At 49.3% G+C, this 27,543-nt stretch overlaps 2 protein-coding genes across 3 annotated transcripts in view; one reads left to right on the top strand and one right to left on the bottom strand.

The window, feature by feature from the left end:
* Positions 1-3,145, top strand: part of TAF4 (TATA-box binding protein associated factor 4) — a 35,931-nt gene extending 32,786 nt beyond the window's left edge. The window contains exon 16 of the mRNA XM_417400.8: positions 1,624-3,145. Coding sequence (XP_417400.2) covers positions 1,624-1,791 — 168 coding nt within the window. The 3' untranslated portion in view covers positions 1,792-3,145. The remainder of the gene's footprint in view (positions 1-1,623) is intronic.
* A 19,251-nt stretch (positions 3,146-22,396) lies between these two features.
* The window catches only part of CDH4 (cadherin 4), a 417,253-nt gene continuing 412,106 nt past the window's right edge, over positions 22,397-27,543 (bottom strand). The window contains exon 15 of one of the 2 annotated variants that reach the window (XM_040650680.2): positions 22,397-27,151. In XM_040650680.2, coding sequence (XP_040506614.1) covers positions 26,945-27,151 — 207 coding nt within the window. In that variant the 3' untranslated portion in view covers positions 22,397-26,944. The remainder of the gene's footprint in view (positions 27,152-27,543) is intronic. The other variant, NM_001004391.2, reaches the window with a different exon arrangement.

Below are 27,543 nucleotides of genomic sequence, written 5' to 3'. Positions count from 1 at the left end.
GTAAGGAATATTTGAAAAGCAAAAATAAAAGAACCCTATCCAGCCGTTCTTTCTATAGACCTTTTCTTCCTAACTTGTATGTATCTGATATTTAGCATCCAATGCTGCCCTTCTTCCAATGCCCATTGAAGTAGATAGAAAATAAGCACATATGTTGGTGCTTTAAAATATGCCTTTGGAAATCCGGCCTTTAAGCAGTGCTGAGTACAGTGCAGAGGACTTGTGGGCTCAACAAGTAACGTGCTGGAGAAGCAGAAGTGTGACTCCATTGCTCGTGGTATGCTGCAGTGACAATAGCTTCCAACACAGGGTTAGATTGGTTCCCCAGTTATGTGCACCAAGAATGAACGTGTACATGTAATGTGTAGAGGACTGCATGGCTGTGTGTCTCAGCAGCGTGTTCACGTGGCTCTCCAAGTCATGGTAATGTGGTCTGTTTCCAATTACTCTGAACGTGTTATTTCTTCTCGCGCACAAAGAGCAAATTACCTCCAACAGGCAACTGCCAAAAGTATCCCCGGCTTCAGAAACTGGAGCTGAAAGTTGGTTTTTGGTCTCTTTGTGCCATCTGCTGGCGGCTGTGCTCACTGCTGCCGTTCTGTTCTGCCGAGCAGGCGAGGAGCGGGGCTGTGCTTCGGGAGGTGTGCGGTGCTGCATCGCTGCCGGACAGGGAGCTGAGTGCACGTGTTGGAAAACCCAGCATGTGATACATCCGTACCTTACCTGAAAGAGACAGTCTGTTACTCCAGATAGCGTTCTTGCTGGATCTCATGGCCTTTAAAGCACCGTGGGATTTCCTTGCTTATATAAAGGAAAGCACAGAGAACATACAGGAGTTGTGTTAATCACCTGTGTCCTGTCACAGCTGTGATTTCTCTTCTGCAAGTGAAAATGAGACTCAGCTGTAGCAGAGTTGCTCTATCAACTTGATTAGGGGCCCATCTGCACGTAAGCAGCTGAAGAAGGGCTGTGGCATCTCTAAAGAAATCTTACAGTCTTTCTCCTGTTTTTCTTGTTCTTTTTTGTTTTCCTGAAGTGACAAATAATGCACTATTTGTGGCAAACAACCAGTGTGTCCCGGAGGGATAAGCGTTGCCAAACTATAGACAGGAATTCAGAGATGGTTAGAGAATGTCTGCTGGTGTCCAGAATAGCTGCTGCTTAATATAATGCTGAGCTTGGTTACAGCTGTCATCAGCAACAGGCAGAGCTCGTGGCACTCTGCTGTGAAGATCAGGGGAGATCAAGGGCATGATTGGAGACCTCAGCCAGGGGGATAGGTGTGCTTCAGTGCAGTAAGAGCTGCAGGGTGAGGGTCTGTACAAACACTGAGGCTTTTTGTTTGCTTTGGTTGCTGGGATACTACAGATTACTACAGATAGAAGCAGCACTTTTTATTATGGTTTCTTTCTTTTAATTACATTAAACATCACTGATAGCTTTTAGTTATTGAACTGGAGTTAATGAAATAATAACTAAAACATGTTGAAGTCGATAGCATGCACTGTCTGTGAGCCTCCTGGACATCTTCCATTGGTTCTCACGTCGTGTGTTCTCTCAGAGAGGCTCTGCAGTATGTGTGTGCATGACCTGTTCTGATGCTTCTACTCTTTTCCTTCCCAGGGATCTGGTTCAAGTGCAGCAGTCCCAGGCAGCTCTGGAGTTGGAACAACCAGACAGTTTACGCGACAAAGGATAACGCGGGTGAACCTCAGGGACCTCATATTTTGTTTAGAAAATGAGCGAGAGACAAGCCATTCACTATTGCTATACAAAGCATTCCTTAAGTAAAGTGGAAAAGATCAAGGTATTTTTGACGGAGAGCCGCCTGAGGACATTTTTTATATATTTGCAGATTTCGCCTTTTTGTAACAAGCAAATGGGATATTGTTTGAAAAACAGCCACCTCTTTACATGGAACAGTTTTATATTCCTGTTTATAAATAAACTCTTCAGTGTGAGAGAAATGCATTTCTGTAACAGTGAGGATACTTACAAGGCCTGTGGATACTATAAAAGGACAATTAAACTTTAACTCATCTCTTGATTGAGTGGCCTTCTTGCCAAACAAGCCATATATAAAGACTGATGGAATCGTTTAGCAAATAACTAGCTACCCTGTCAGCCCTGTAGCAGTTTTGACATTAATTGTGCGTTTTAGTTCAGTTTTATTCAACTAAATCAATTATATAGGCATATGTCTACAGCAGATGACCTCATTTCATTTAGCTTTGTTTTGTTTTGAACAGTCAGTTAGCAAAGCAAACTGATTTTTTTAAGAATATTTATCTTTTCCCCCCCAAATGGTCAAAATCTAGAGGGATATACAGTTAATTTTAAACATAACCTCAATTTTAATCACATTATTGCTTATTAGAGGCCCTGGAATCCCGTAAAGGAGGGTTACTTCTGAATGTTTTAGCAGCATCTGTAAAAATGCATTTTATTTGCTATAGTTTGTAAAGCTGTAAAGTTAAAAAAGGAAAAAAAGGAAAAAAAGAGAAACCTTTTCAGCATAAATATATTTTACTTGCACTGTGTTTTTTAGCTAAAGTGAAAGCTTAGATTAAATAAAATCAAAGTTGAGAGGAATCATCAGTGTGAATCAAGTGTTGAAAAATGGTTGGTGTATTTTGTCAGTAATTGTACATAATTTTTGGCACATAACATAAAAATGGCTATGTAAACTATAATTATTTTGCTAAAAGACTGTATGCAAGCTGTGGGCCTACTTTAAAGATGTCCAGAGCAAAGTCCCTTCTTTGTACCTATTTTTTTATTACAAATATACTAATTGGTTCTTTATATTTTCAGAGGTTATTGTATTAAATTGTCTATTGATAGTACTTTTATGACTGTAAATACTTTGGCTTTCTTTGTGTGAACTCTCATGGTAGAATTTAACTCTCTTGCGTGTAAACTGAATGCTGATCAGTATTTTTATCAACACCTGACAACTGTTACACCCCCTTCATTTTGTCTTTTAGGAAATCCTGTCTTTCCATTTTTTTTTTCATGTAAATTTTGCACAGTTACTTGTTCATATGTAAATATTTTACTTTCAAAAATGAAGTTTTTAATTGCTATTGTTTTATATAGGATTGAAAGAAAATTAACTCCTTTATTAAAAACAAATTTATCTGTATTTGCTAATGTATTTTTCTCTCTAAATCTTTTCTCCTCTCGAGTTTATTTTTCTTGGTGCAGTAAGAGGTCGGTCTGCCCGAGGGGATGCTGTTTGCTAAAGGTGCACTTTGGTTTCTGATGCTGTTGTGTTCTGTCAGTGTTTTGGAGGTGTGTAACTTAACCCGTCTGGAAGCGTCATTATTGTCTTGGGGATGTCAGATGGAGGCCAATGGCTCATGGGGTGTTTTGTGTTTGGTTTTTAAGCAGGGAAACTTTTTGAAGAGAACTTTAAAAAGTATTTGGTTTTGATCTAGTGAAGATGGAATAAAATCACGTCTGCTGGGGGCAGGCCTGCTTCCTCACACAGTTACTGCAGTGGGGTTCAGAAGGAGGTGTGATAGAATCTACGGAGCACAGCTATGAAAGGCCATAATCAGGGACTCATTTTTGTTTACTGATGTTCAAACCCCCAGGTATGTTTCTCATGCTCTGTACCGAATCTTTCACTTCTGATTTTTTTTTTTAAATAATTTTCCCCGTGTGAATGGTTAAAAAAATAAACTCCCAGCTGTGAGGGCCCAATCCCCCCTATTAGGTGCATAGAAAAATCAGTGGCTTTGATCATTGTTTCTTCTGTACAGACAAACCTACCCATGGGCTCTGCTCCAGGAGTGCTGCTGGTGCTCACGTGGCACAGAGACCACTCAGCCACGGCAAAGCAGAGGGCTGCAGCAGTGATGTGCTCCGCAACGTCACGTATAGCACTTACTGGAAGGTTTTACTTGTTTGGAGGCTCCCAACTGTCTTTGGAATTATGTGATGTTCTTAAGTGTGACGAAACAGCCTTGACTTTTGGCCAAATCGCTGTCATAGCCTTTCTTGCAGCAAAGAAGCACAGAGCTGCGGCAGGTGAGTTGGAAAGAACCTGACTTTGGTGTGTTGCTTTGGGGTAATAAGGTATGCCTGAGAAACTGGAGCTGTTTGGCTCTCTGCCATCTGGGCAGGAGGCTGGGAAGTGCTGGATCAGCCAGAAGAGTTGGGCAGAGGAAGCGGTCTGTAAGGCTGCAGCACTTGGTTTTGGTTTAAATCACATCTGGAAGTGCAGTCAGCCCTTGGCTCCATGCAGTTCTTCCCACCCAGTGGCAGTCCCCGCTTTTGAGACAGGAGTGTTGGTGAGCCCCCCTGTGGCTCATGTGGCTGTGGGCTGAGATCGTGGCTGTGCTTGGTGCTGGGTTGAGCGCTGTCTCCTGCAGCTGTCTGCATACTTCTGAGATGTTCTTCTGGCAGTTGAGCTGTGGATGTTATTCATATACATTTTCAAAGGTGGTGACTATTTTAAAGCCTCTTAGAAGCTTTATGACCCAGAGCTGAGCACAGGTGGCACTTAGAGGGAGTGCATGCGTAGGGCAGCACAGTCCTGGTGTGTCAGTGCCCTGCAGGGAGGGGAGCTCTGTGCCTTGGTGCAGCTCCAGCCCTTTGCTGTAAGCTTGCAGCATTTCTGCCTGTGATCTGCAGGCCCTGCACCCTGCCTTATGTTAGCCTTGCTATCCCTACCTTAACACCTTTGATTAGATGGTGTGTAGCTGTAATGCTCCTGAGCTACTACTGTTGTTTTTTTCCTAGCACACAAATCCAATGGAACCACTGGGATACAATGCACTCTGATTTGAGCCTGGCCTTCATATTTCACAGCTTTACAACTCAACCCATACGCTTTCAAGGCTTTGAAATATGCAGGGAAAGATGCATGCGTGGACACTGATAAATGCCACCAAGTTCCCAACAGCTCAGATTTTGTAGGAGACCTCGGTCTGATCCAAGAAATTTCCTCATCTTCATCGTGGTCATTTCAATAGTTTCCTTACGTCTACAGTTCTTTGCCCACTGGTAGAGAAGAGTTCACATGTGGGGTAAGTCAGAATCCTGCTTGGTTGCACACCTGTTACACTCGAGCAGCAGTTTCTCCCTGGCCTGTGTATGTAGCTCCATGCATCTGGATGCAAACCTATGCATTGGGAAGAGCCTCTTTAGAGACTTCCAGTGCTCCTGCAGGGCTGTTTGCACATCTGGGCTGTAGGTCAGTGCTGGCCAACCTCTGCATTGTGAAGGCGCTGTCTGGGAGCTGCAGTTTGATCCTAACCTTTGATCTGAGCACAGCGTGGCTTTACTTCAGCACTTGTGTACTTCTCCATCCAACGGCAAACCAAAGCCTATATACACATATAAAAATATGTAAATAAATTTGCATGTGCTTCCTGGCTTTCTGCCCTGCCTTCGGTGCTCTAATTCCAACCCACTGCAATGGAGCATCGCCCAGCTGTAGGGATGGGGCTGAGACCCGTCCTTGTGATCTCCCAGGAGGTGGTGCTGGGATGCAGTGCCCTTCAGGGACAATTCTGCTGTCGCCACACAGAGCCCAGCTGCTTTCCTCCCCTTCTGAAGGAGCAGGGGAGAGCCGTGGAAAATAATAGCTGAGTGCCTCCAATTTAAGGTTCCTTTGCTCTTTCTGTCGTATATCAGTGTCACCCCTACCCCGCTGCCTGCTCGAGGGCCAGGTTGGTTTGAAGGGGAGAGGGGCTGAGTGAGGGCTGTGTGCCAATAGCGCAAAGCAACAGCTGAAGTGGGTGCCCAGGGTGTAAAGCCGGCCGTGCGGCATCAGGGAGTGTCAGCGGTCAGCGAGCGGCCCGCAGCGGGGAGAGGGCAGCTCTGTGCTGGGGAAGATGAGCACGGGCAGTGTGCTCGGAGCGGCTGTTTGCTTCCTGCAGCCATCTCTGCCGTACGGTTCTGGGTCTGCGCGGGGAACGGCAGAGGGGAAGGGGTGAGAAAGCTGCGCAGGGGCTGCACTGCACGGCCGCCCCGTCCCGCATCGTTGAGGCATCGCCGCCGCTCTCATGGAGCCCCGGGGCCGGGAACCGCTCGTTAATTGGCCACTCGTTCATTAAGAAAGCGCCGCATCCGCTCCCAGCCCCGCGGCGGGCGGCAGGGGGAGCTCCGAGCCCGCCCGGCTCCATCCCCGGCCGCGCTCCGCCCCGCGGCCCCGCACCCCTCGCAGCGGGACGTTTGTCTGCCTCGTGCCGAGTCAGGGAGCTCTGTTTGCCGGGAGGTAAATGGCAGAAAACGCGAAGGGGAGGAAGAGTGAACGTAGGCTAACTGGTAAAGCGAGAAAAACAAAGCTCCAATTAAAATAATAATAATAATAATAATAAACGCGGGCAGCCCCGTGCGCTCGGCAGCTCCGAGCCGGGGCCGCCCCGCACTGCTGAGCGCTGCGTGCGTTGAGAACGGCTGCCGGGGATCGCTGCCTTTCCAGGTCGTTAAGTCCTTCGCTCTTTAGCTTTTTTTTTGCCTCCTGAACGCCCCCGAGGTGTGTTATAATCACCCCAAAATGCAGCCTCTAATTGTTCCGTGTCCCCGCGGGGAGAGGGAGAGAAGAGCTGCTCTAAATTGCGATAATCAGCGCTCGGGCAGCAAACGAACCCCGACCTCCTGAGGGGGGCAGAGCAGCGCCCGGCTCTTCGCATGGGCTGCGTTCAGCGGTAATCTTATTTGTAATCTAATCAATATGTTTACTGAAGGGGAGAATATCATCAAGTAGTACTTGAAGACACTTAGGAGATGTGACAGCGTTCAGAACGGGGGTGGAAAGGCATTAATTAGGTGGCTGCGTTTGCTAATGGCAACACATAGCGGTGTGCCGGGGGGGCTGGGAGAAGGGGGGGTGCCCTTTGGGGTCACTCTGTGGGCGATGTCAGTGCCCTGTGCTGCGCCCACCCCTCTGCCCCTTTCATGCATCTCATGAATGCGGTGCTTTTTCCAGAGGGGGTCAATGTAGGATTATAAAACCTCGCTCTGGTGGTGCTTTCTGCTGGGAGATGGCTCATCTCTCACCTTCAGCACAGCTCCCGCTCTCTCTGCTGCTGGGACAGTGCAGGGACACAGAGATCTCCCCTCCAAAAACCTGCAGAAAGGCTCCCCCAATCCCCAGGCTTGGCCCTGAGCTGCCAGAGCAGCTCCTTAACGCCACTGCTGTGCAGAACCTCCCCCCAGAAATGAGGGCTGTGGTGGTCAGGAAGGTTCCAGGGCTCCCTGGCCCATCTCAGGGCAACGCTAACATCAAATCACAGAATCACTGAGATTGGAAAATTGCTCTGAGATCCCTAAGTCCAACCCCAGCTCAGCCCACCATACCCCCATCCCCCAGTGCCACATCCCCACAGTTCCTGAGCACCCCCAGCAACTGTGACCCCCCCACAACACCCCACAGGGCAGCTGTGTCACTGCATCAATGCTCTTTCAGAGAAGAATATCCAACCTGACCCTCAGGGGTCTCACCTGTAAGATGCTGTTGTCAGAGCTGCAGCCCCACGGAGGTGAGAGGCAGAGGGTGGACAGTGGGGCTGTTATTTGTTGTTCTGCTCAGTAAAGTTTGGAGGCTTCGGTGAATACCTATTGGGCAGCATATAGCATCCATATCAGACAATTAGGCTCTGAAGGGCCCCTGGAGGAGCGCCCTGCTCACCCCAGCAGTTACAGTCCTGAAACATGACCGTTACACGTCTGTAAGTGCATACAGTATTTCCCTTATAAAATTTGTATTCTATCTAATGTATCCCAAAGCTCTTTAAAAACTGAAAATACAAATTCCAGAGGTTGGGCTGCAGAATGGATGGAGGCTCAACTCACTGCAGCCATTGGAGTCCGGCAGCTGAGGGGATGCTGTGCCCTACAGAGGCACCAATGTTATGGGGAGGTGGGATGGGACCACTGCTACAGGTCTGGACTGGAGCACTGAGTTCCACTTGCAGCTCCCTCCTTGCACCCACCCCACCGCTGCACAGCACCTTAAATCTGAGCTCAACTGACAAGGAAGCTGGTAGGGAAATAAAGCCAACAAGAAAAATAAATGCTGCCCGTTTAATTATTTAAATTAAGACTTATTTGAAAGCTGCGTTTGCAACAAACACCCTCCTCCCCTTTATTTTTTAATGAGCTCCAGTGCATTGAAAAAGAGGAAAAAAAAATCCAATAAACTCCCCCTTGCAGTTTCTGAACATGTTTAATTGAACAGGTTGGAAAAAAGCCCTCCTGCACCGCCTGCAGAACTGTGCTGTCAGCACTCCTCTCCAGCAGCGATCTCAGCCTGTGGCCCTGCAGGCTGCAGGTTGGGACCCTACACAACCCAGGAGAGGTTTGGGGTTTGGGGCAGGGCGCTGTGGGGCTGGCCCTGCTTGTGCAAAGGCATCCCCACATCCCCAGCACTAACGTTGCAGAGGAATGGGCACATCTCTTGCCTGGGCTGAGGGAATTCGTGGTCTCAGGTTATTGAAAACAAAGTCATAGAATTGCCCAGGTTAGAAAAGACCTTAAAGATGGTCAGGCTCAACCACGACCTGACCATACTACCCTAACTCTAACAGCCCTCCGCTACATCATGTCCTTGAGCACCACATCCAAATGGTTGTTAAACACATCCAGAGATGGTGACTCAACCACCTCCCTGGGGAGCCCATTCCAGTGCTTAAGAGCCCTTTCTATAAAGAAGTGTTTCCTGATATCCAACCTAAATTTACCCTGGCACAACTTGAGGCCGCTTCCCCTCATCCTGTCACCCGTCAGCAATGAGAAGAGACCAACCCTGCTCTGCTGTAAGCACCTTTCAGATATTGGCAGAGAGCAATCAGCAATCTCCTCAGCCCCCTTTTCCCCAGTCTGAACAGCCCCAGTTCCTTCAGTCTCTCTTCATAGGGCATATTCTCCAGGCCCTTCACAAGCCTTGAAAATCAATCTGTCCCTCAGTAGCACCAGGGAATGGAAAGGAATGGAGCAGGCTGGGAATTGCTGTGCAAAGCCCATTGGCACCAACCAGCACGTGCCTGGAGGTGAGCTTTGCTTTGGTTCTGCTAACTCAGAGGCACTGAGAGAAGCAACAGCGATACCCTGGTCTGTGCATGCCTTAAAAAAGATGCACTGGGATGCTGATGTTGCTGGTTGTCACCACATTTTGAGAAATAGAAATAGAGAAAGATATAATGAATTCCCCAGATTTGCAGCCTTAATAGCTGTACGGCACATCCTAATTATTATATATCTCTCACATCAGTCTACTCCAGCGAGCGTGGTGCTTTTATGTGGCTCCATCTGGTGTACAAGAGCATCCCTCTGATGCTGGAATGAGCGTGAATTGGGGAGCAAATCTAACACAAACCTCTGCAGAGAATTCCCTTACAAGATGCCCTGCCCACCCAGTCCAACCATCAACCTATCCCTGCTGTGCCCACTGACCACGTCACTCCCATCCTCTATCCAGTTATATCACAGCCTCCTTGCAAAACGGGCCCATCCCAGCACGCTGCTGGTCCTGCCCTGCCTCAGGCTTGCACCAGCAGATGAATGAGGGGCTGCTCTGTATTTACTGCTGCACTACTTCTAATCATATGTTTTCCCAACAAAGAGTTGCCAGCTTGGTACTTAGAGATCAATACATTTTATTTATCACCTCCAGGCAGGCACCATTTCCTATTAATGTCTTTCCCCCTTTATAGGCTAATTAAGGTCAGCTGACCAGCAGAACGCTGCTGTGTTTGCTTTAAGCCACTCTCACTAATTACTGTTTGAACCTGACATGGTAGCAGGGGTCAGATGGGTCCCTGCTGTGGGCTCAGTGTTGGCTGCTCCTGCAGCAGCAGCCGGCGAGCACTGGGGGTGGTGCACGTGGTCTCTTGTGATGCTTTTCTGTACTGTATGATTTGGGAGCTCTAAAGAGGCGCTGGAGGCTGCACAGCACTAAATCAGCCTGGTGTTCCATGTGGGAACAGGGCACCCTGCTGGAGGATGTGACACTGAGGAATGGGGGCAGTGGGCACAGCGGGGTGGGCTGGGGTGGGAATTGGGATTCTTAGAGCTCTTTTCCAACCTCAGTGACTCTATGATCTTGCACAGTGTTTGCGTAATGCTATAATGGAATGGAAAGTACCATGATAATAGTAGGATGGCAAGGCTATGGATACAGAAATGAAGAAAAAAGAGCTGCTTACCTTCAGAAGGCCTCCAGTAGGCAGGGATCTTCAGCAAGATGCCCTCCCCTCCACTGCTAGCCTTTAAATGAGGTCTGGGTAGGGGTGGATCCTGGCTCCAGCCCTTCCTGTCATTGAAGTACATTGCATGCAGCTGAGCTTCCTTGGGTTGTCCCTGCCTTCCCACCAGGTGCTCCATCACTGCTTCAGGCCGTGACTCAGCATTTCTGCTACAGTCTGTCAGCCCCATGCTTTCAGGACTGGTGTCACTGATGTCAGCATGGTATCACAGCTGGTTTAGTCCTAAATAAACCCCAAACCCTCTGCTTCCCTCTGTGCTTAAACCAAACTTCTCAGAATATCTCACACTGCAGGGCCATTTGTTCAGTGCTACTTTCCTCATTGTCACTACTGATAGGTCCCTGGATGGAGGACATTGCCCAGAAGGGAGCCGTGCTCCTCCTGCTGCAGTGAGGATGCGGTCCCAGAGCGCTGATGGGGCTCTGGGCTGGGAGTGGGGCAAGATGCTCAATGGAGGGCTGATGGGAGGTGGGTTTCCCCCCAGATTTTGCTCCACGGACCCCATTCTGTGAATGCTCCGAGAGCTTTGGGTGTGCCCTTGCCATCCTCTGCTTTGCAGGAAATTGCAGCTTTGTGCTCCGCTCTGCAGATTGCCGTGGTGCCCAGCTGTGAGCTCCATGTCTGCACTGCACAGCGGCTATTGCCACCCACCGCAGCTTCTCTCTCTGGCCGTGCTGCGATGGCTCTTGTAGGTACCCCCATTTCTGTAGGGTGCTCTGAGAATGCCCACTGCAGGTAGCACCCAGTGCCCCCGCTGTAGCCCTCTCACCATTTGTCGCCATTTCATCCCCATTAACATTAGCAGTCTCTTGATGGGGCCACAACTGCCCCATGGCCACCACCCTGGGACCACCCCCTCTGCACTTCTGCCCCAGTCCTCCTCTGTCCCCTCCTGGTTCAGCCCCCCCGGTCCCTGCACCCCTCGGCCATGGCCCAGTGCCCAGCAGTGGCTCCAGCGTGGCTGAACGGTGCCACCGAGTGCAATTATGGGGCTGAAATGCGCTGTTCTGTGAATGCGTTCCAGCGCTGGCTAATACGGGCTCTGATATTGGCACTGCTTTTGCTAATATTCCTGCCAGCAAATTCTGCTTGAATATTCATGGGAAGTGGATGCAAAGAGAGGCAGAAGCCGAAATGAGGTGAGTTCAGTTAAGAATTCAGGCTCACAGCGCAGAGGCCATTTCTTGCAGCGCTCACCCAGGCGTTCGCTCCCGCTCTCCATTAATTTGAATCCGTGTTTTGGACTTCTGAGCAAATTTTCTGTTTCTCCCTGACTGCGTCTGCAGATTCTTTCCCCCCCCCCAACCCCAGAGATCAGCAGCTTTGTATAAAAACAGCAGTGCTCCATGCTGAACTCTGCAGTCAAAGGATTTGCTTTCCCTGACTCCTATTTAAATGGTTCTGCCTTCGCCTCCCTGTGCATGGATCAGCGCGTGCTGTGCTCTGTGCTGGGATTGGAATGATTTGTGCTCAGGCAAATTCTCATCTGAACTCGTCAAAGGAGTTCGGTGTAATTAAATGCTGATCACACCTCCTTTAGCCTCACCTAAACGAAGTCGCAGCGCTGGAGCAGCCTGCAAGAGGCAGGAAGGGCTCATGTGCACCCACTGCCGTGTTGCATCCACCACCACCGTCTTCCCTTGGGGTTCTGTATAACGTGCTTTTAGTTCATGACAGACACAGTCCTTGTGGGTACAGCGGAGCAGCAGCAGAAACCTGGATCCTGCCATAGTGCTCCTTAAACCCAGAGGAGTTTGGCTTGGGCCAAAGCATGACTGGGGGCAGCAGAAGGAGTGAGCCCACATCACCCTGCACCAGGGTCTCCTCCTTCCATGGGTCTCCTTCAGACGGTGGGTTTGGATGTGCTCCTTTGGCTGCTGATGCCCCTGGGGACAGTGAGGGGCTGGGTAGGCTGATGGCAGAGTCTGTGGTCTTTCTAGGCACCACCATGAAGCATGGCTCCCCATGGCCTGATGTTCTTGTGTAACTCCATGGAACCGGGGATGCTCAGACATGTCCCCCTGAGGGACAGGGTTAGAGCTGGGGTATATTTGGGGCTGTGTGTCCCCCAGCACCGGGGAAAGCAGCTCGATGTGCCCAGCATTGCTCCAGATGTGCCTCCCGAATGTCACCATTGGTGGCAAATGAAGGCTGGATGGGCTATGAAAGGCAGAACAAATGGTGATCCTCCAGGTGGGTACCAGGTCCCACCTTGCATTTCAAGCATCTCGTCTCCATTGTGTTTTGATGCAAACCAAGGGATGGTGAAGGGATGCCATCTTCTCCCGTATCTCAGTCATCCCCCAGAGACGCAAGGAGCCCCATAGCCTTGATTTCTATCCTTCAAATATACATTGACATGGGAATTAAATGGGAAACAGTGACTATGGTAGGGGAAGAGCTGCACAAATCCCTGTTCCCAGGGCAGGGACCTGTGGAGAGTCTGGGAATAACCACCGGTGGTACCCAACACAGGGAAGGAGCCAGCTCACCTTGAAGCCATTCACCTTGAGCTTCTGTTGGATCCTCCCCAGATGAAGCATCCTTGAGCCGCCGCTGGAATTTTTGTTGCAGAGATTTTTAAAAAAGGGGGAATTTCTTGCATTAATTACAGTTATAAAGATTGGGTTTGACACATTTATGGCCGGGACAGTAAATAACTTCGGGCAAATCAATTTACTGCATTTGGCTGTAGAGGTGTGATGGAGAGCGGACAGGAGGGCTGCGGGGGTGTGGGGATGGGACTGGGGAGCTGCGACCCACCTCCATGCTGGGGGCTCAGCCCTCTCTGCCCCATGGCTGCTGCCCAAATCCCAGCTCTCACTGGCAGCTGTTGGCGTTTCCTCGGCTTTGCCAAACTTTCCCATTCATTTCCCATCCCTCCCCCTTTCCTTGGAGCCCGTTTGGATTTCTGAAAACAGCGATGCCGAAATCCGACTTTATGCTTCAAACAGATACGGGGGGTGGGGGTGGGGGGAGCTAGAAAGGCAGCCTCACTTTTTATTATTTTTTTTTTGCTGATGGCAAGTGGTAAGCATGTTTTATTTATGTATTCAGAGATCCGCCAACGTTATGTTTTCCTCCTGACTGATGCATGGGCTGTGCTGACAGCTTACACCACACCGGCTGTGCACGAGGCTTATTTACCCTCTGCAGAAGGCAGCCCAAGATTGACAGCGAATTATTCTGCACCTTGAACCGCTCCTCACTTAATGCAATGCAAATTTTACCTCTTTATTAAAAAGTGATTTTTTAAAGAGAGAGATGCAACTTTTTTTTTTTTTTCCTCCTTTCCATGAAAGGGGTTTTCTTAGATGGGAAAAAAGACCACCGAAAGGTCTTTACAAAGTTGAGTGACTTCTGCCTTCCACCCGTCCTGCTCTCTGTGTAGGTGCTGGGAGAGATGGGAGCCATGGATGTGAGCTTCTTTGCTCCTCCTGTTATTGTTGGAGCAGGGTTGGCTTCTGGAGGACTGAGCTGCACTGTGTGCTTCCAGTCTCCTGTCTCATTTTCCAGTTCCACTTGTGAAAAGCAATTATTCCAGGCTTCTCTTGGAAGCGTTTTTTTTGGGCCCCAGTGGTAGAAACCTGAAATGGGCAAAAACCAATGCACAAAATGAGCCCCATCACTCTCAGCTTGTGTAAGGGGCACCCGGAGGTCTCTAATTATACCCCTCAGGAAGACTCACATGGTGTGCTGGGGTTGGACTGGATGTTCTTGGAGGTCTTCCCCAACCTCAGTGCTTCTGTGATTCTATGGAAATGGCAGCAGAATGCATACATGTGCTGGGGCTGCCGCTGGGAGCAGCTGCTCAGGCACGTGTGAGCACAGTGCATATGTGTGTGCACACGTGTGTGCTCGTGGCCCCTTCGCTCTGTGCCGTGGCACAGCATCACTCCCACATCCAACCCAGACTGGAAACTACCTTGGCAAAATCATCCTGGAGGAGGCTTTTAGCAGCGTGCAGCATGGAACGCATCCAGCACTGTGGTTTTCCAAGGTAACAGCCGAAGAAAAGGAAAAAAAAAAAAGGTAAGAGTGAGCTTTTGTTGAGTAATTAAAGAATTGAGGCTTGCTGGAAAGCCCCAGGGCTGTGCTTCCATGCCTGATTGGGAGCCTTTGTTTGCATTGCGCTGGTAAACAATTTGCAGTTCTTGGCAATAACCTGAGTTATACTGAACAAAAGGGAAGTTGTAAACGCTGTTCTTATGTATTTATTTCAGGCTGGAGGAAGGGATGAGGCAGCGGGTGTCAGACAGCGGACGGTGTTCATTGAGGTCGGTGTGAGGATGCCCTCACTTCTCCGGCTCTGCCCACAGGTTGCTTTTCAGTAGATAAATAAATAAAGCTGGGGATGATCCGAGCCGGCGCTCCTTCCTTTGGAGCAGGTCTGCGCGGTGCTGTGTGAGCAGCGGGGCTCGACGCGCACAGCATTAATATGCTCTGTGTGCATCCCGGCTGCACGCGCACGGCACGGAGATTTGCATGCTGAATCTGTGCTCCTGGAGCCTGCACACCCACGTCTTTAATTAAGCAATGCCCCGTGTTTCTGCTCTATAGGATAACTGAATATAAATATATATATATATATATGCAACTCTAATGCACAGGAGATAATTTTGTAATGATTTTTCTGTTTGTTTAACTGAGCAGGATGTTAACTTGGTGGGTTAGCAGCCTTACTGCAAGCTACACTTAGTTGGGAAAACACATAAGGCTGCAATTCCCCAGCTGGCACCAGCAAGGGATGGCGGTCCAGCATGGCTGGGGTTGACTGAATCCAATGGCTTTGGGATGGGGCATGGCTGGGGAACATGAAAAGTGGAATAAAGGACAGGGGGCTCCAGCCCTGTGTCCCCACACTGTGGTGTTGCTGTTCCCGTTGGGTCCCCATTGGTGTCTGCAATGGAAATCCTGCCTCGGGGATGGACTGAGCCCCTCCAGTGCTGCAGCCGTGCTGAGAAGGCCCTGCATGTCTCTAAGGAAAAGCTCCAGGTGGTTCTTTGAACGACTGACTGCCCAGCTGGGTCAGGCAGCACTCTTCAATGGACATTTACTGGCCGGTCTTTGTGAACACACTGGAGGTGGTTTCTTTTTTCTCTTTTTCTTTCTCTCTTCTTCTTCTTCTTTTTTTTTTTTTTTATTAGACACAACCACCAAGACTCATAAAAAGCCTCAGGAAAAGAGACCCCCTTCCTCTGTGCTCTGTGCAAAGGATCATCTGAATTAACGTGAGCTCCTTGGCTATTAAACGGAAATTTTAAATGGGAAGAAAATTCTGCACTGGCTGCTAAATTGTGTGTCAGCAGAAAGGGCGAAAAAGCAACGTGTGTCATTCCTATTATCATCTTGAAATCCATCTTCCCTCTACATGCCATGACAGTGGATAATCCCTGGTACGATGCCTGAATCACTAATATTTGCAGAGGCAGAATTCCTATTTTGGAAGATTTTAGTTCTGCATACCTTCCCCCCTCCTCACCCCTTACAAATACAGCTGTAGGTTATCTTGAAAGCTGCCTGTTCCTGGGGGTGAGCTTTGCAATATGTAGCAGCAAGATGGTCTCTGGTGCCTAAGGTGTTAATGGAATGCCAAGTCACCATTGGCAGGCAAGGGCAAATGACCTGTGCTGAGGCTGAGTTGTCACTGTCTCCATCTCCTTTGTCTTCTTCTTCATCATCATCATCTTTGTCTTCATCTTTGTCTTCATCATCTTCTTCTCCTATGTCTTCTTCATCTTCTTCATCATCTTCTTCTTCATTGTCATCATCTTTTTCATCTTCTTCTTTGCTGCCTTCTTCTGTGCCATGTGCCAGCTGCAGTGGGTTCAGCCTTCTGTTGAGGACCTGGGATGTTTTCATTGTAGGAAAGCCAGGCTGTAATGAGAGTGAACCAGCAGGTGAACACCCAGCACATCTCCCCCCTGAATGAGATCCATGCTCCTTATCTATGGCCAACCACAGCACTGGGGATGCTGGGGGAGCACAACTTGTGCAGCACCTGCATTTCCCTAACCCCCAGCTGCAATGCTCTTGCATTGCACCAGCTTGTGCTGGTGATTTCCTTGTGTATTGCATGCAGCACTGGGGAACCCTGTGCTCAGTGCTAATAAATGTCCACTGTGCTCCCCTTCCTGCTCCACCTGCCAGAAAGCAGGATCACAAGGATAGCCAGGGGAAGAAATGCATGTAAGGGAGGATGATAGAGGGGGGAAAACCAAAGCTAATGATGCCGACATTTGTGCAGAGGTTAAAAATGAAGCAATAAAACCTTTACACAAACTTCTGCTGCACAAACACTCTGCAGCTCAAAGCAGGGAATAAATAAGAAGAAGCACAGCCCTTTCCAGGGCCGAGGGATGCTGACAGAGCAATTACTCGCTCCTGAGCGCAGCTGCGGAGATGTGGCTTCAGTAGAGAAATGTGTCCCCATGGTGTACCCACAACGTCCCCACGGTGTCTCTGCAGCCCCAGAAAACTTTTGGTCACCACTTCCCGACTTCCCGATGCCCATCAAAGCCATTTGTTTTTGAGCTGCTCTGCGGCACCCCATGGAGCTGGGGCAGCGCATGGGGCAAGCAGGACTGGCAGGGCTGGATCCTCCTCAGCTCCCAAAGAGGTGGAGCAGCCCTTGAGCTGAAATCTCACGGTGCACGGGATGCAGTGAGGCTGTGCAAAGGTTCTGTAAATGCGGGAGGGAATTCCACCCACGCGGCCGCCTCCGAAGGGCAGGAAGTGCGGCGGGCTTCCAAATGGCTTGAAGTGGCTCTGTGCAGCGAGACTGGCTTTATCCTTTTACTCTTTGCCTGGGGGAGCCTTGGGCTTTATCTTGCTTCGTGAGCCTGAGCAATTCATGCTGCTAACTTGCTGTTCTCTGGGCTGACATCCTCCCCTCCGCTTGCCTCCAGGAGATGCTGCCTTCATCTTTTCCTTATGGCACCATTCCACCCTGCTCTCCTTCCCCGTGGAGTTTCGGTCACTGTTGCAATGGAGGAGAGCAATGATAAGAAACAGTGTTTTCTGAGCAAAATGCCTGTTTCTGAGGCTGCTGCTCTGGGGATCCTTGAGCTGCGTGTTTGCTTCAGCTGCGCTGCAGTAGGGATGCTCAAGCAACAAGCTACAGCCCAGTGGTTTTTCTTATGAGGCTCTTCTGTACAGAGGTGGAAAGGAAATCAGAGCAGAGTGCAGCTCCCTGGTGCTGCTAGGTGGCTCTGCAGTTGAACTCCTCATCTCCTTAACTTCAGACCTTTGTAAAGAACTAAATATTCAGACCTGAGCTTAAATCTGTTTCCAACAGGAGCTGCTTTCTCCATCCTGGAGAAGAAAAAGCTCTGGAGAGAGCTTTCCATACCTGAAGGGGGGCTATAAGAAAGAGGAAGACAGACTCTTGAGTAGATTCTGTTCTGATAGGACAAGGGGAAATAGTTTCAAAGTCGAAGAGAGGAGATTTAGGCTGGATATAAGGACAAAGGTTTTCATGCTGAGGGCGGTGAAGCACTGGCACAGGTTGCCCAGAAAGGTGGTGGTGCCCCATCCCTGGAGACACCCAAGGTCAGGCTGGAGGGGCTGTGAGCACTGATGGAGCTGTGGGTGTCCCTGCTCATTGCAGGGGGTTTGGCTCAGTTGGGCTTTAAAGATCCCTTCTGACTCAAACCGTTCTATCATTCTATGGTTCCTGGTTGAGCTGATCTCAGTGCTGTGTGCCTGCGGATTGCCTCTGTGCCCCTGGGTGCCATGTGCAGCTGCAGACATGGAGGAACAAATTGGGGAGACAAGCAGTGAACAGAAGCAGGACAAATGGGAAGCCAAGATGCTCAGTGAAATATTTAGCGAGCCATTTTGAGCAAAAGAAAGATTGTACCTCTTCTATTTATTATAAGGTTCGGCAGTGGGGAGTCACCTGCTGGCAGAGGGCTGCGTCTCAACAGCAAAGCCTTGCTTTCTATTTGCTCATTTCCTTGGGTTAGGACATTAAAATGCTTTTGATGTCAGGCATTTCAATAGCAAAAGTCTCCCATGGAGGTGTGCTTTGCTGCTCTGATGCACACGGAGCACAGCCGTGGTGACTGTGCAGGCAGTGTGGTGGCACTCCATGCCCATGGGTGTGGGGCCATCCTCTCCTTGGGAGCAGGAGGTAATGCAGATTTCATGTCAGCATTGCTTTGGGTCCCCTGAGCCAACGTGGCTGCTGTGCTGGAGCAATGTTTGCTTGTTCTGATACTTGCTCTTGGCTGCACGTCTTTTACAAGGGCACAAATGTAACCTCAAAAGAAACCACTTTGATAATGCACTCAAAAGTTAAATATTTTATACACTGTTGCAGTAATGCGATGGATTGCATCCCTGACACACATTGCTTTCCATCTGAGGGCTGGGGCTGGGTTCGCTGGTGGGTCCCCCAGGTGCTGCTGCCCATCCTCCTGCCCACCAGGACCCTCGAGAATTTCCTTCTGTCTCTGCAAAACGGAGCAACTCAATCTCAGTTCCTGCGAAACACTGCATTCTGATCATACACTTGTTGTTGTTTTAAGCTCTCAGGATCAATAGTACTCTATTAAGCAAGGTACTTCTGGAGGTGCAGTGTGAAAGGAGGGTCCTAGTGATAAATGCATCACCATGCAGCAGCCTGCATGCTTGGTGCCAGGGATCTCAGCCGGGGGCAGCTGAGGACATGGTCAGCATCCCCTCAGTGCACACAGTTACACATCAGATTGCCCTCTCTGCTACCTGAGCTGATGACGGACTGGCTCAGCAACTCCACTGTAGGCACAGAATCACAGAATCATTAAGGGTAGAAAAGAGCTCTGAGATCCCCAAGCCCAACCCCAGCCCACCCCCCCATGCCCACTGCCCACATCCCTCAGTGCCACATCTCCATGGTTCCGGAACACCTTCATGTACAGTGACCCCACCACTCCCTGGGCAGCTGTGCCACTGCAGCACTGCTCTTTCTGAGAAGAAATTTTCCTTAATACCCAACCTGACCCTCTCCTGGTGCAGTATGAGGCCATCTCCCCTCATCCTATTGCTGTTACCTGCGAGCACAGGCCGACCCTCACCTCACCCCAACCTCCTTGCAGGAGCTGTAGAGAGGAATGAGGTCTCCCCTGAGCCTCCTCTGCTCCAGACTGAACCATCCCAGTTCCCTCAGCCCCTCCCCATCACACCCATACTCCAGATCCCTTACAGCTCCCTTACCCTTCTCTGGGTACACACACCACAGCCTCAACATCTTTCTTATACAGGACAAGACATGATGGAATGAGAGTGGTGAGGCATTGGAATGGGTTGCCCAAAGATGCTGTGGATGCCCCATCCCTGCAGGCACCCAAAAGTGGGTCGAGCAGCCTGACCTAGTGGTTGGAAACCCTGTCCATGGCAGACGTTGGAACTGGGTGATCCCTTCCAACCTAAGTCATTCTGTGTTTCTATGTCAAATTCTTAATGCAAAAGCTCAGCTCAGCAACGCTGGTCTGTGCTGAGGGCACCATTTTTGGGTGCACGTTGGTTAAATTTGCTCCTGGAAAGCACAACGTGTCTATTCCACCTCTGCCTTGAGTCCCATTGCTATCCATCATCAGGGATGGAGTTTGCTGGCACTTGTTTGCACATTGCAACCTTGGTTTACACCAGCAGGTCTGGGTATTGTACGTGAGCACTAAGGCTGCATTTCTGCAGAGGGTTTTACAAGCTCTTTGCATTACCTGGTGGTTAAATTCCGATCAATATGTTTTTCACAGAAACGGATTAGTTATGTCACCTTTTGTACTCCGAGGTAACTCAAAGCACTTCATAAAGTAATGAGTTGGCTATAGATAGCACAGGTTAATGGTGCGGCCATTATGTGCTCAGTGATAAAGCTTCCATGTGGCCTCGGATATTATAAATCTGGTTTATTAAGAATGGAAATATTGACAGAGATCGGATCCTTCCTTATTCCTCCTGCAGCCTCACAGGGATTTTTGACAATCCACTTCTGGCAGCTTCCAGCACAGACAGAAACAGACTTTAATCTCTCAGAGGAAAAGCTCTATTTGGAACAACACAGCAGCTCGGGTGTGCAGGGGGAGCGTTAACCCATTGATTTATATTTGCAAACATTTGCAAGTGTTTGAGAGCTAAAGCTGAGCCGGGGGAAGCACAGGGTGGAGGGGAGAGGGGTTGGAGCTCAGCATCCCACCTGCTCATCCCTGCCTGGCCCGAGGTGGCTGCTGCAGCTGTTGGGCATTACATGATGATCCCTTCACTATTTTTTTGTCCTTTCCCCAGGTCTTTCACACAGCACGTGACAGGCGGGTGCCCAGCGATTTAATGCCTACCAACGCTCTTCATGGCAGCTGCTGCTTTAAATGGAATTCCAGCACAAGTTGTGGCTTCTGCTGCCTGAGCCTCTTTCCCTTTCCCTTCTCTTTCTCCATGCAGAAAAAATGGCACCCACTGACATTCATCGACAGTTGCTGAACAGTTATGGAGGCCCAACAGTGGATGTGAGCACAGTGCTGCTGTGGGTGGTGCATTTCAGCAGTGACAGTGGATCACCTCGACTGGTGCAGATTTATCCAACGTGGCATGCAGGCTCTAGTTCACTGCTGGCCAAAAAGCACAGCCAGTGGTGGTGTCTATGTTGAAAAACAGTGCTTTGTGGCTGAGAATTTGCTCTGTCTGTTAGTATTATTGTGCTCTTTGTATCTGTTGTATTTTCTGCGGAAATAAATAGGAGGCATTACTTTTGGAGCAACCAACGTATTTTCTCATTGAGAAAGGAGGTGTGAAGGTGAGGAGAGGCAAGGAGCAGGCGAGATGGAGGCACCGTGCTGCTGAGATGGGTGCGGGAGCAGCACATTAATCACTGTTGGTGTGCAAGGAAGGCTCCTACAACTCTATCAGGGGAAAGCGTTTGCTGCTTGAAACACTGCTGCTCCCCACGTGGAGATGTGGCTCTGAGGTGGGGCAGTGACTGTCCCTGCATGGGCTCTGCAGTGGGAAAGGGGAAGTACCGGCTAACAGTGGGAGCAGAGTGCTGGCAAGGCGATGCGAGGCCAGGCCTGCAGGCAGCCCCCAACCCCCCAGCCCCCCTCCCCATCTCCTTCCACTTTGTGCTGGGCTGGGAGCAGTGCTGATGCTGTTTGCTCACAGTGCCACCGGCTGTGGTGCAGCAAAGTGCAGCACAATGACTTTTGTCAAAGAACCCCAAACTTTGGGATGTCCTCTCTTCTTATGACACAGAGGAGGTTTGGCCGGTGGTGAGGAGAAGCACTGATCTTCCCTGTCCCTGCCCAGGCTGTTTCTGACAATGCTATAATATTACATTGAAGTTTAGGGCTGATAATTTTTAAAACTGCTCAGGGTTTGATTAAGGAAAGGCCTTCAGCTTAAAGAGAAATGTTGGAAAAAGGGCTCAGTAATACAGGAGAACAAAGAAAAGATCTTTTAGTTTACTGAAAAAATATTCCCTGTGTGCTTTGGGCTGACCTGAACAAAATCCCTGCCCAAGTTCTGCCCTGAGCTGGGAGAGCAATCCCACACCCCACAGGCTGCGGCAATACCTTTGGCAGTAATTGCTATTAGTTTTAATGTCAGTACCAAAACCAAGGGATCTCCTGGGCACGCCTGGCTCTGTCAGCTCAGTGGAGCCATTCACGGGGTCAGCACGAGGCACGGAGCTCAATCAACAAGGCTTCCTATGGGCAGGTGGGAGCCCAACAGTGGGGTGGTGGGAGCGCAGGCTGCCAGTGATAGCAGAGCTAATATTTGTGATGAAACAGCATTGCATTATTCAGTGGTTAAAGATAATTCTAAGAAACAGAGAAGCTTGAGAATTAGCAAAACTAGCAATACAATATTCTTAGTTGACTCCGGGGGGAAGTAAATAGCTACGGGCTGGATTTGCATTCATCTCTATCGTTATTACAAATGAGGTGGCTGCCATGCTGGGGCTGCCCATTCCGGCCCCGTTCCCTGCGGCCATGGAAGAGTGGGGTGATGAATGAACATTGGGGGTCGGACCCCACTCAATCCATCTACAAAACCCCATTGACACCCGTGCACAGGAACATGAACCCACGGCCTGCCCACCGCTCACTGCCCCACTGCAGGGTGATGAACCCATCACCAGACAACGCAGTGGTGTGCAGTGGGGGGGAGTGATGTTTTTGTCTTACAGAAGCAAATGAGACTGTTCAAAAGGGGGACTTTATTTTTATTACACCGGAGCCAGGCGTCGGCGCGCCAGTTCAGCTTTGATACACAGCAAATCAGCAAAGCTGTTATCAGTTTGGAAACCAAGATTGCAGTGGCACTGAAAACACATTGAAAACATTTACTTTCTTCCCTCCCCCCCCCTTTTCTTTTCCTAGGTTTTTTTTTTTTCCCTCTTTTGATTTTTGGTACAAAAATGGTACAAACAACAATACAAAAGATTTGTGCTGTTGACGGTTACAAAAAAAGGGGTTTTGAGCTCGGACGCAAACTGCTTTTTGCGTGCACACAGCGGGGCAGCAGAAGCCTTCCCACCATGGCCACGCGGGCTGCCACGCCGCTCCTGCACCGGGAACATGCAAACTCAGAACGAAAAGTGCTCCAGTGATACACCGATACGTCGCCGGGGCTCTTTGTCGCCTTCCTGACGCGCTGCTTCAAGCACTAACTACATTATGTACACGTGGAGGTGAGCGGCTGCAGGTGGGTCTGTGTAGCCAGAGATGAGTTGGATTTCCTCCCCGTTAGCGCTGGGTGGGGGCAGCTCTCTGCCCAGCTGCTGCCATAGGTGCACGCAGCCACCATGCACAGCACCTCACCCCAACCCCATTCTTCTCATCATGAAGAGCGCCAAAAGACATCACAACTAAACCTCTGTGCTTTACCTTTTCTTTGAGACTATACAAAGTTGCAATCTTGGCGTATTGTGTTGCACAGACCCTGCACAGAGCACTATGACCCTCCAGCGCTCGCAGCAAGTGGCTGCAGTCCATGTTGGTGGATTCAAACCCTGCAAGCCCATTGGAGTGCCCACCTCCACCCTGCAGCCAGCAGTGGCATCACCTGGTCTAGCAAAAACAAGAAAACACAAGAACAGAATCCAAACTATAACAGCGCAGAGGACACCCAGAACAGACCTTATAGGTCACCCCTTATCACCCCTCCCTGTCTTTGTCCCCATCCCCTGGATACTGCTGGGAGCTCCTGGCAGTGGTATGAGGTGTGGGGGAATTGGATGCAAAAAGGGTATTTTGGCTGGGCTTTTCTCTGCCTGTCCAAAAGCAAAGCTCCTTCCCCCAGCGCCTTGTGGCATGGAAAAAGTGGGGGCTCCAGTGTGTCAGCACCACTTACTTATTAGCTGTTTCTAAAATTTAATGCTTGCATTTATTTAATCACAGAGTAAGCCTGTGTGACCTTTAAGAGTACAGTCAGGGAATGTTGGCGCTTTCCCACCTTGGCTCCTGGTAAGCTGCAGTCACCTCCAGTGTGAATGACAATGCCACTTCTATGAGATCCTTAAGCATGGAAACATTAAGGTTGGAAAAGAGCTCTAAGATCCCCAGCCCACCCCGCTGTGCCCACTGCCCACATCCCTCAGTGCCACATCTCCACGGCTCCTGAACACTTCCAGGGATGGTGACCCCACCACTCCCCGGGCAGCTGTGCCACTGCAGCACCACTTCGAGTAGAAAGATTTCCTATTACCCAACCTGACAGGTATGGGATGTTATCTGAGCTGGGTTATAAAGCAGAGCAATATTAATGCACACGAAGTTTTGTAAAAAGGGATCTGGATGGGGCCCTGAGCAGACTGATCTTGTAGGGGGCAACCAGCCCACGGCAGGGGGTTGGAACTGGATGGGCTTTAAGGTCTATTCCAACCCAACCCATCCTGTGATAGTCTGATTTTCAGTGCTCGAGGTGCTGCTCGCTTACCTTCTACCTGTTCCACCGGAGGGAAGGGGCTGCATGTGTGGCACTGCAGAGTGGTGGTGGAGCAGGAGGTGGTCCTACAGAAGGAGGCTGAGCAGAACTGGGTCAAAAGATAATCAACTAGTTTGATTTATAGGCTTATGGGGTTGGAGTGGCGGGATTGCTAACGCTGCAGAAAAATATCCGCTGATTTCTTAAAAAGAAATTTCCAATGGTTTATTTTTAATCACTCAAACAGTTTCGTTTGACTTAGGTTGCATAAATGTTCTTAAAAACCTGAACTGCTCAGACGAGCTGAAGGCTGATGGCATCTCCTGCCTGGGCAAGAAGGAAGGAGCTCACTGCTGTACAGCGCTACAGCCCTGGATGGGGACCCCAGTGGCCAGAGCCATGTGCTGAGGTTACAGTGCAGGGCACAGAATGCTGCTGTGTGAGGAACACCAACTGCATTTTCATTACTCTCTGCTGTGGGCAGGCAGTTTCTGCAAGGGTGCAAACTCTGGTTGGTGAAATAATGGAGACAAGGTGCTCCTACCCCTGGGTACGAGCAGCGGGTGATGGGGAATGATGGAACAGAGCGGTGCAGGCTGCTGGGGGGAGGGTGGCCAGGAGACTCCTGTGTGACCATGCAGGGTGTGTGAGCTCTGGGACACAAACAGGAAGGGTGTTGGGTGCCCATGGGATGGGTGCATGCTGCTCACTGTGCGTCCTCCAGTGCTGGTGTTGGCCCTGTGGGCAGGGAAAGGACAAACGGACCGAGCGATCAAGGGGAAAGGAAAGGTCATATCCTGGGGGTCAATAACGGACCGGTGACGTGCGAGTTCCCCTCGGGCAGACTTTTTACCACATTCCACTTCATACAAGACACATTTCAAATGCTCGTTCATTTACAGAAATTGCATTTTATAGAAAATATGGTACAGTGAAATATAAAATGCACTAGGAGCATTTCAAAAATCCATAGAGACGATCTTGCAGCCCAGTCTGCACCCTCTGAAACGAGGCCCACTCGCCGGCACAAGCTCTCTGCTTCTCACTCTCGCGCTCTCTCGGTGCATGCGCTCGCTCCCCCCGCCCCCCCCGGTTAACTCTTCGCATTCAGCTTGAGAATTAATCAAGATATCAAAAAAGCGCGATTATCCCCTGGATAATCACCTGCCGGTGCTGTGCACATTCTTGGATTTAAATGAAAATAGATCTAAGCACTTTTACAATTCGTAGCGAACCCACTGCAAAATCGTCTGCAGAATATAAAACACAGGTAATCCAAGATTTCATAGCACATTAATTAAGTGGCTCATAATCCATTAAATGTGGTTTATATTACACATCCATGCAGTCTAAATCATTTTACAAACATTAGACAGAAACCCACTAGTCCAAATCAGTAAAGGAAAAATGTAATAAAAAAAGCTAATAACTATTTGTTATTGGTTAAACTGATCCTACATATAAACTAGGTAGTATGCTACCATTTATAATACTGATGTGGAGTTACACCTGGATGCTGCAAAACCTCTCGCTTGCTTGGCAATGCTCGAGCATATTAACCACAAGATACTGAACAGGCCCTCGTTGCACTTCTCCAAAAGAAAAACAAACATTTACTACAGATAGCAGTGCCTACCCATCGAATAGAACGGACACACGTTAGCTGAGTTACGTGGTGGTGTTGAGCTTTGGCTACGGATGCTCCAAGGCATTCACATTGGGCTGGGTGAGCTCCATCCTGGCGGACGGCAGTGGTGCCCCCGCGCTCCACGTGCCCTCCTCGAGGTGGGGGAGCGGCCGGGGCTGTGGGACAGCAGCACGTAACCCCGCCGGTATTTACATCGCTCGTGGGAGCCAAAACACGCCGATAGCATAAAAACAAACAAATGGGCCTTTGGTCAATTCACGATTTACTTGTAGGGTGTAGGCAAGGGCTGTTGGAGAGTTCTGTCGCGATAACCAAAGGCTTTATCAATGCTATAGTTCTATGCAGCTACATTGAGTGTGACCAGGTTACAGCAGAGCCCCTAGTCGGTATTTTGCATCTGATAACACTGAATTATATACAACATGATGACTGGTTCACCACCTGCTGAGGCTTAAAGATGGCTGTTAAGATTTCCACTCAAAACATAACCCTCCCGGCCCCCCCCAGCCTCTCCACCCCAGAGTGAGTCACCCCCTTAAAAAAAAAAAAAAAAAAAGAAAAAAAAAGGCAAAAAAGAAAAGAAACAATTTCCACAGTTCCTTTTTGTTAACTCCTTCCCAGCTAGAACTGGCTTAGGGTCACAGGGAGTGCTGCCCAGGATGGTTGTGTGTTTGTTTTCATCACTCCTGAGATTGAAGGGAATCTGATACATGCACCAAAAGGCACTTTCAAATATATATATATATATATTTTAAAAACAGTGCTTCTGTTCTAAGAAATTCAAGTTAAGACAGAGTGCCTTTCACTCTCTTTAGTCATAAAGCAGATAAACGAGCAATATCCCAGCTGACATTAAAAACAAAAACCAGAACCAAAAAGAAACCTGCAGCAGAGACAAGTGTTCATGCGAGACAGCTCAATATCCTAACAGAAAAAAGAAACCGAAAAGGAAAGGAAAAAAAAAAAAAAAAGAAACCTCCTAAATCACCACTAAAAATAACAGTACAGTCAGCAGGGGATATTAATTAAAAAAGCTGCCACATCTGTACAGTTCTTGCTTCTGCATCGGCTCTTCTCGTTAATGTTGTCTGTGGGTTTGTTTTTAATTGTTTTTTTTTTCTTTTTTCTTTTCTTCTCCTTCTATTTTTTTTTTTTTTAAATAAGTGAGGTCAGTTCAATCCTCCTCGCCTCCTCCATACATGTCTGCCAGCTTCTTGAAGCGCGGCCCCCAGTCGTTCAGGTAGTCGTAGTCCTGGTCCCCGGAGCTGGAGGAGTTGAGGGAGCTGACGGAGCCGGCGGTGGAGCCGCTGCCCTCGTAGTCAAAGACCAGCAGCGAGTCGTACGGGGGAGCCGTGGGGTCATTGTCTGCTGCACGCAGGCCCTGGAGGGTACAGGGATGTGTTAGTGTCTGCCATGGCAAGGGGGAAGGGTGCAGGGAGGTGTGGGTGCAAAGCTAAGGGGTTGCGGTCATAACACAAAGGATTGGTTTCCTGCTGCCCAGCATCAAGAAATGCAGAGTGGAATAGAGTTCTCCAGGCTCACAGTGGGGAGATGGAGCGCGTCCCACTGCACAAACAACCAAAAATCACAGAATCATTAAGGTAGGAAAGACCACTCATCATCTAGTCCAAACATCAACCCATGCTTGTGACCATTCTAGACCATGTCCCTCAGTGCCACATCCCCCTTGTCTTGAACACCTCCAGGGATGGTGACCTCACTGCTCCCTGGGCAGCTGTGCCAATGCCTGACTACTCTTTCAGAGAAGAAATG

This window comes from Gallus gallus, chromosome 20 (assembly GCF_016699485.2).
Source record: "Gallus gallus isolate bGalGal1 chromosome 20, bGalGal1.mat.broiler.GRCg7b, whole genome shotgun sequence".
Classification (NCBI taxonomy): domain Eukaryota; kingdom Metazoa; phylum Chordata; class Aves; order Galliformes; family Phasianidae; genus Gallus; species Gallus gallus.
Note: the sequence above shows the minus strand (reverse complement) of the source record. Positions and strands in the feature narration are given on the sequence as shown.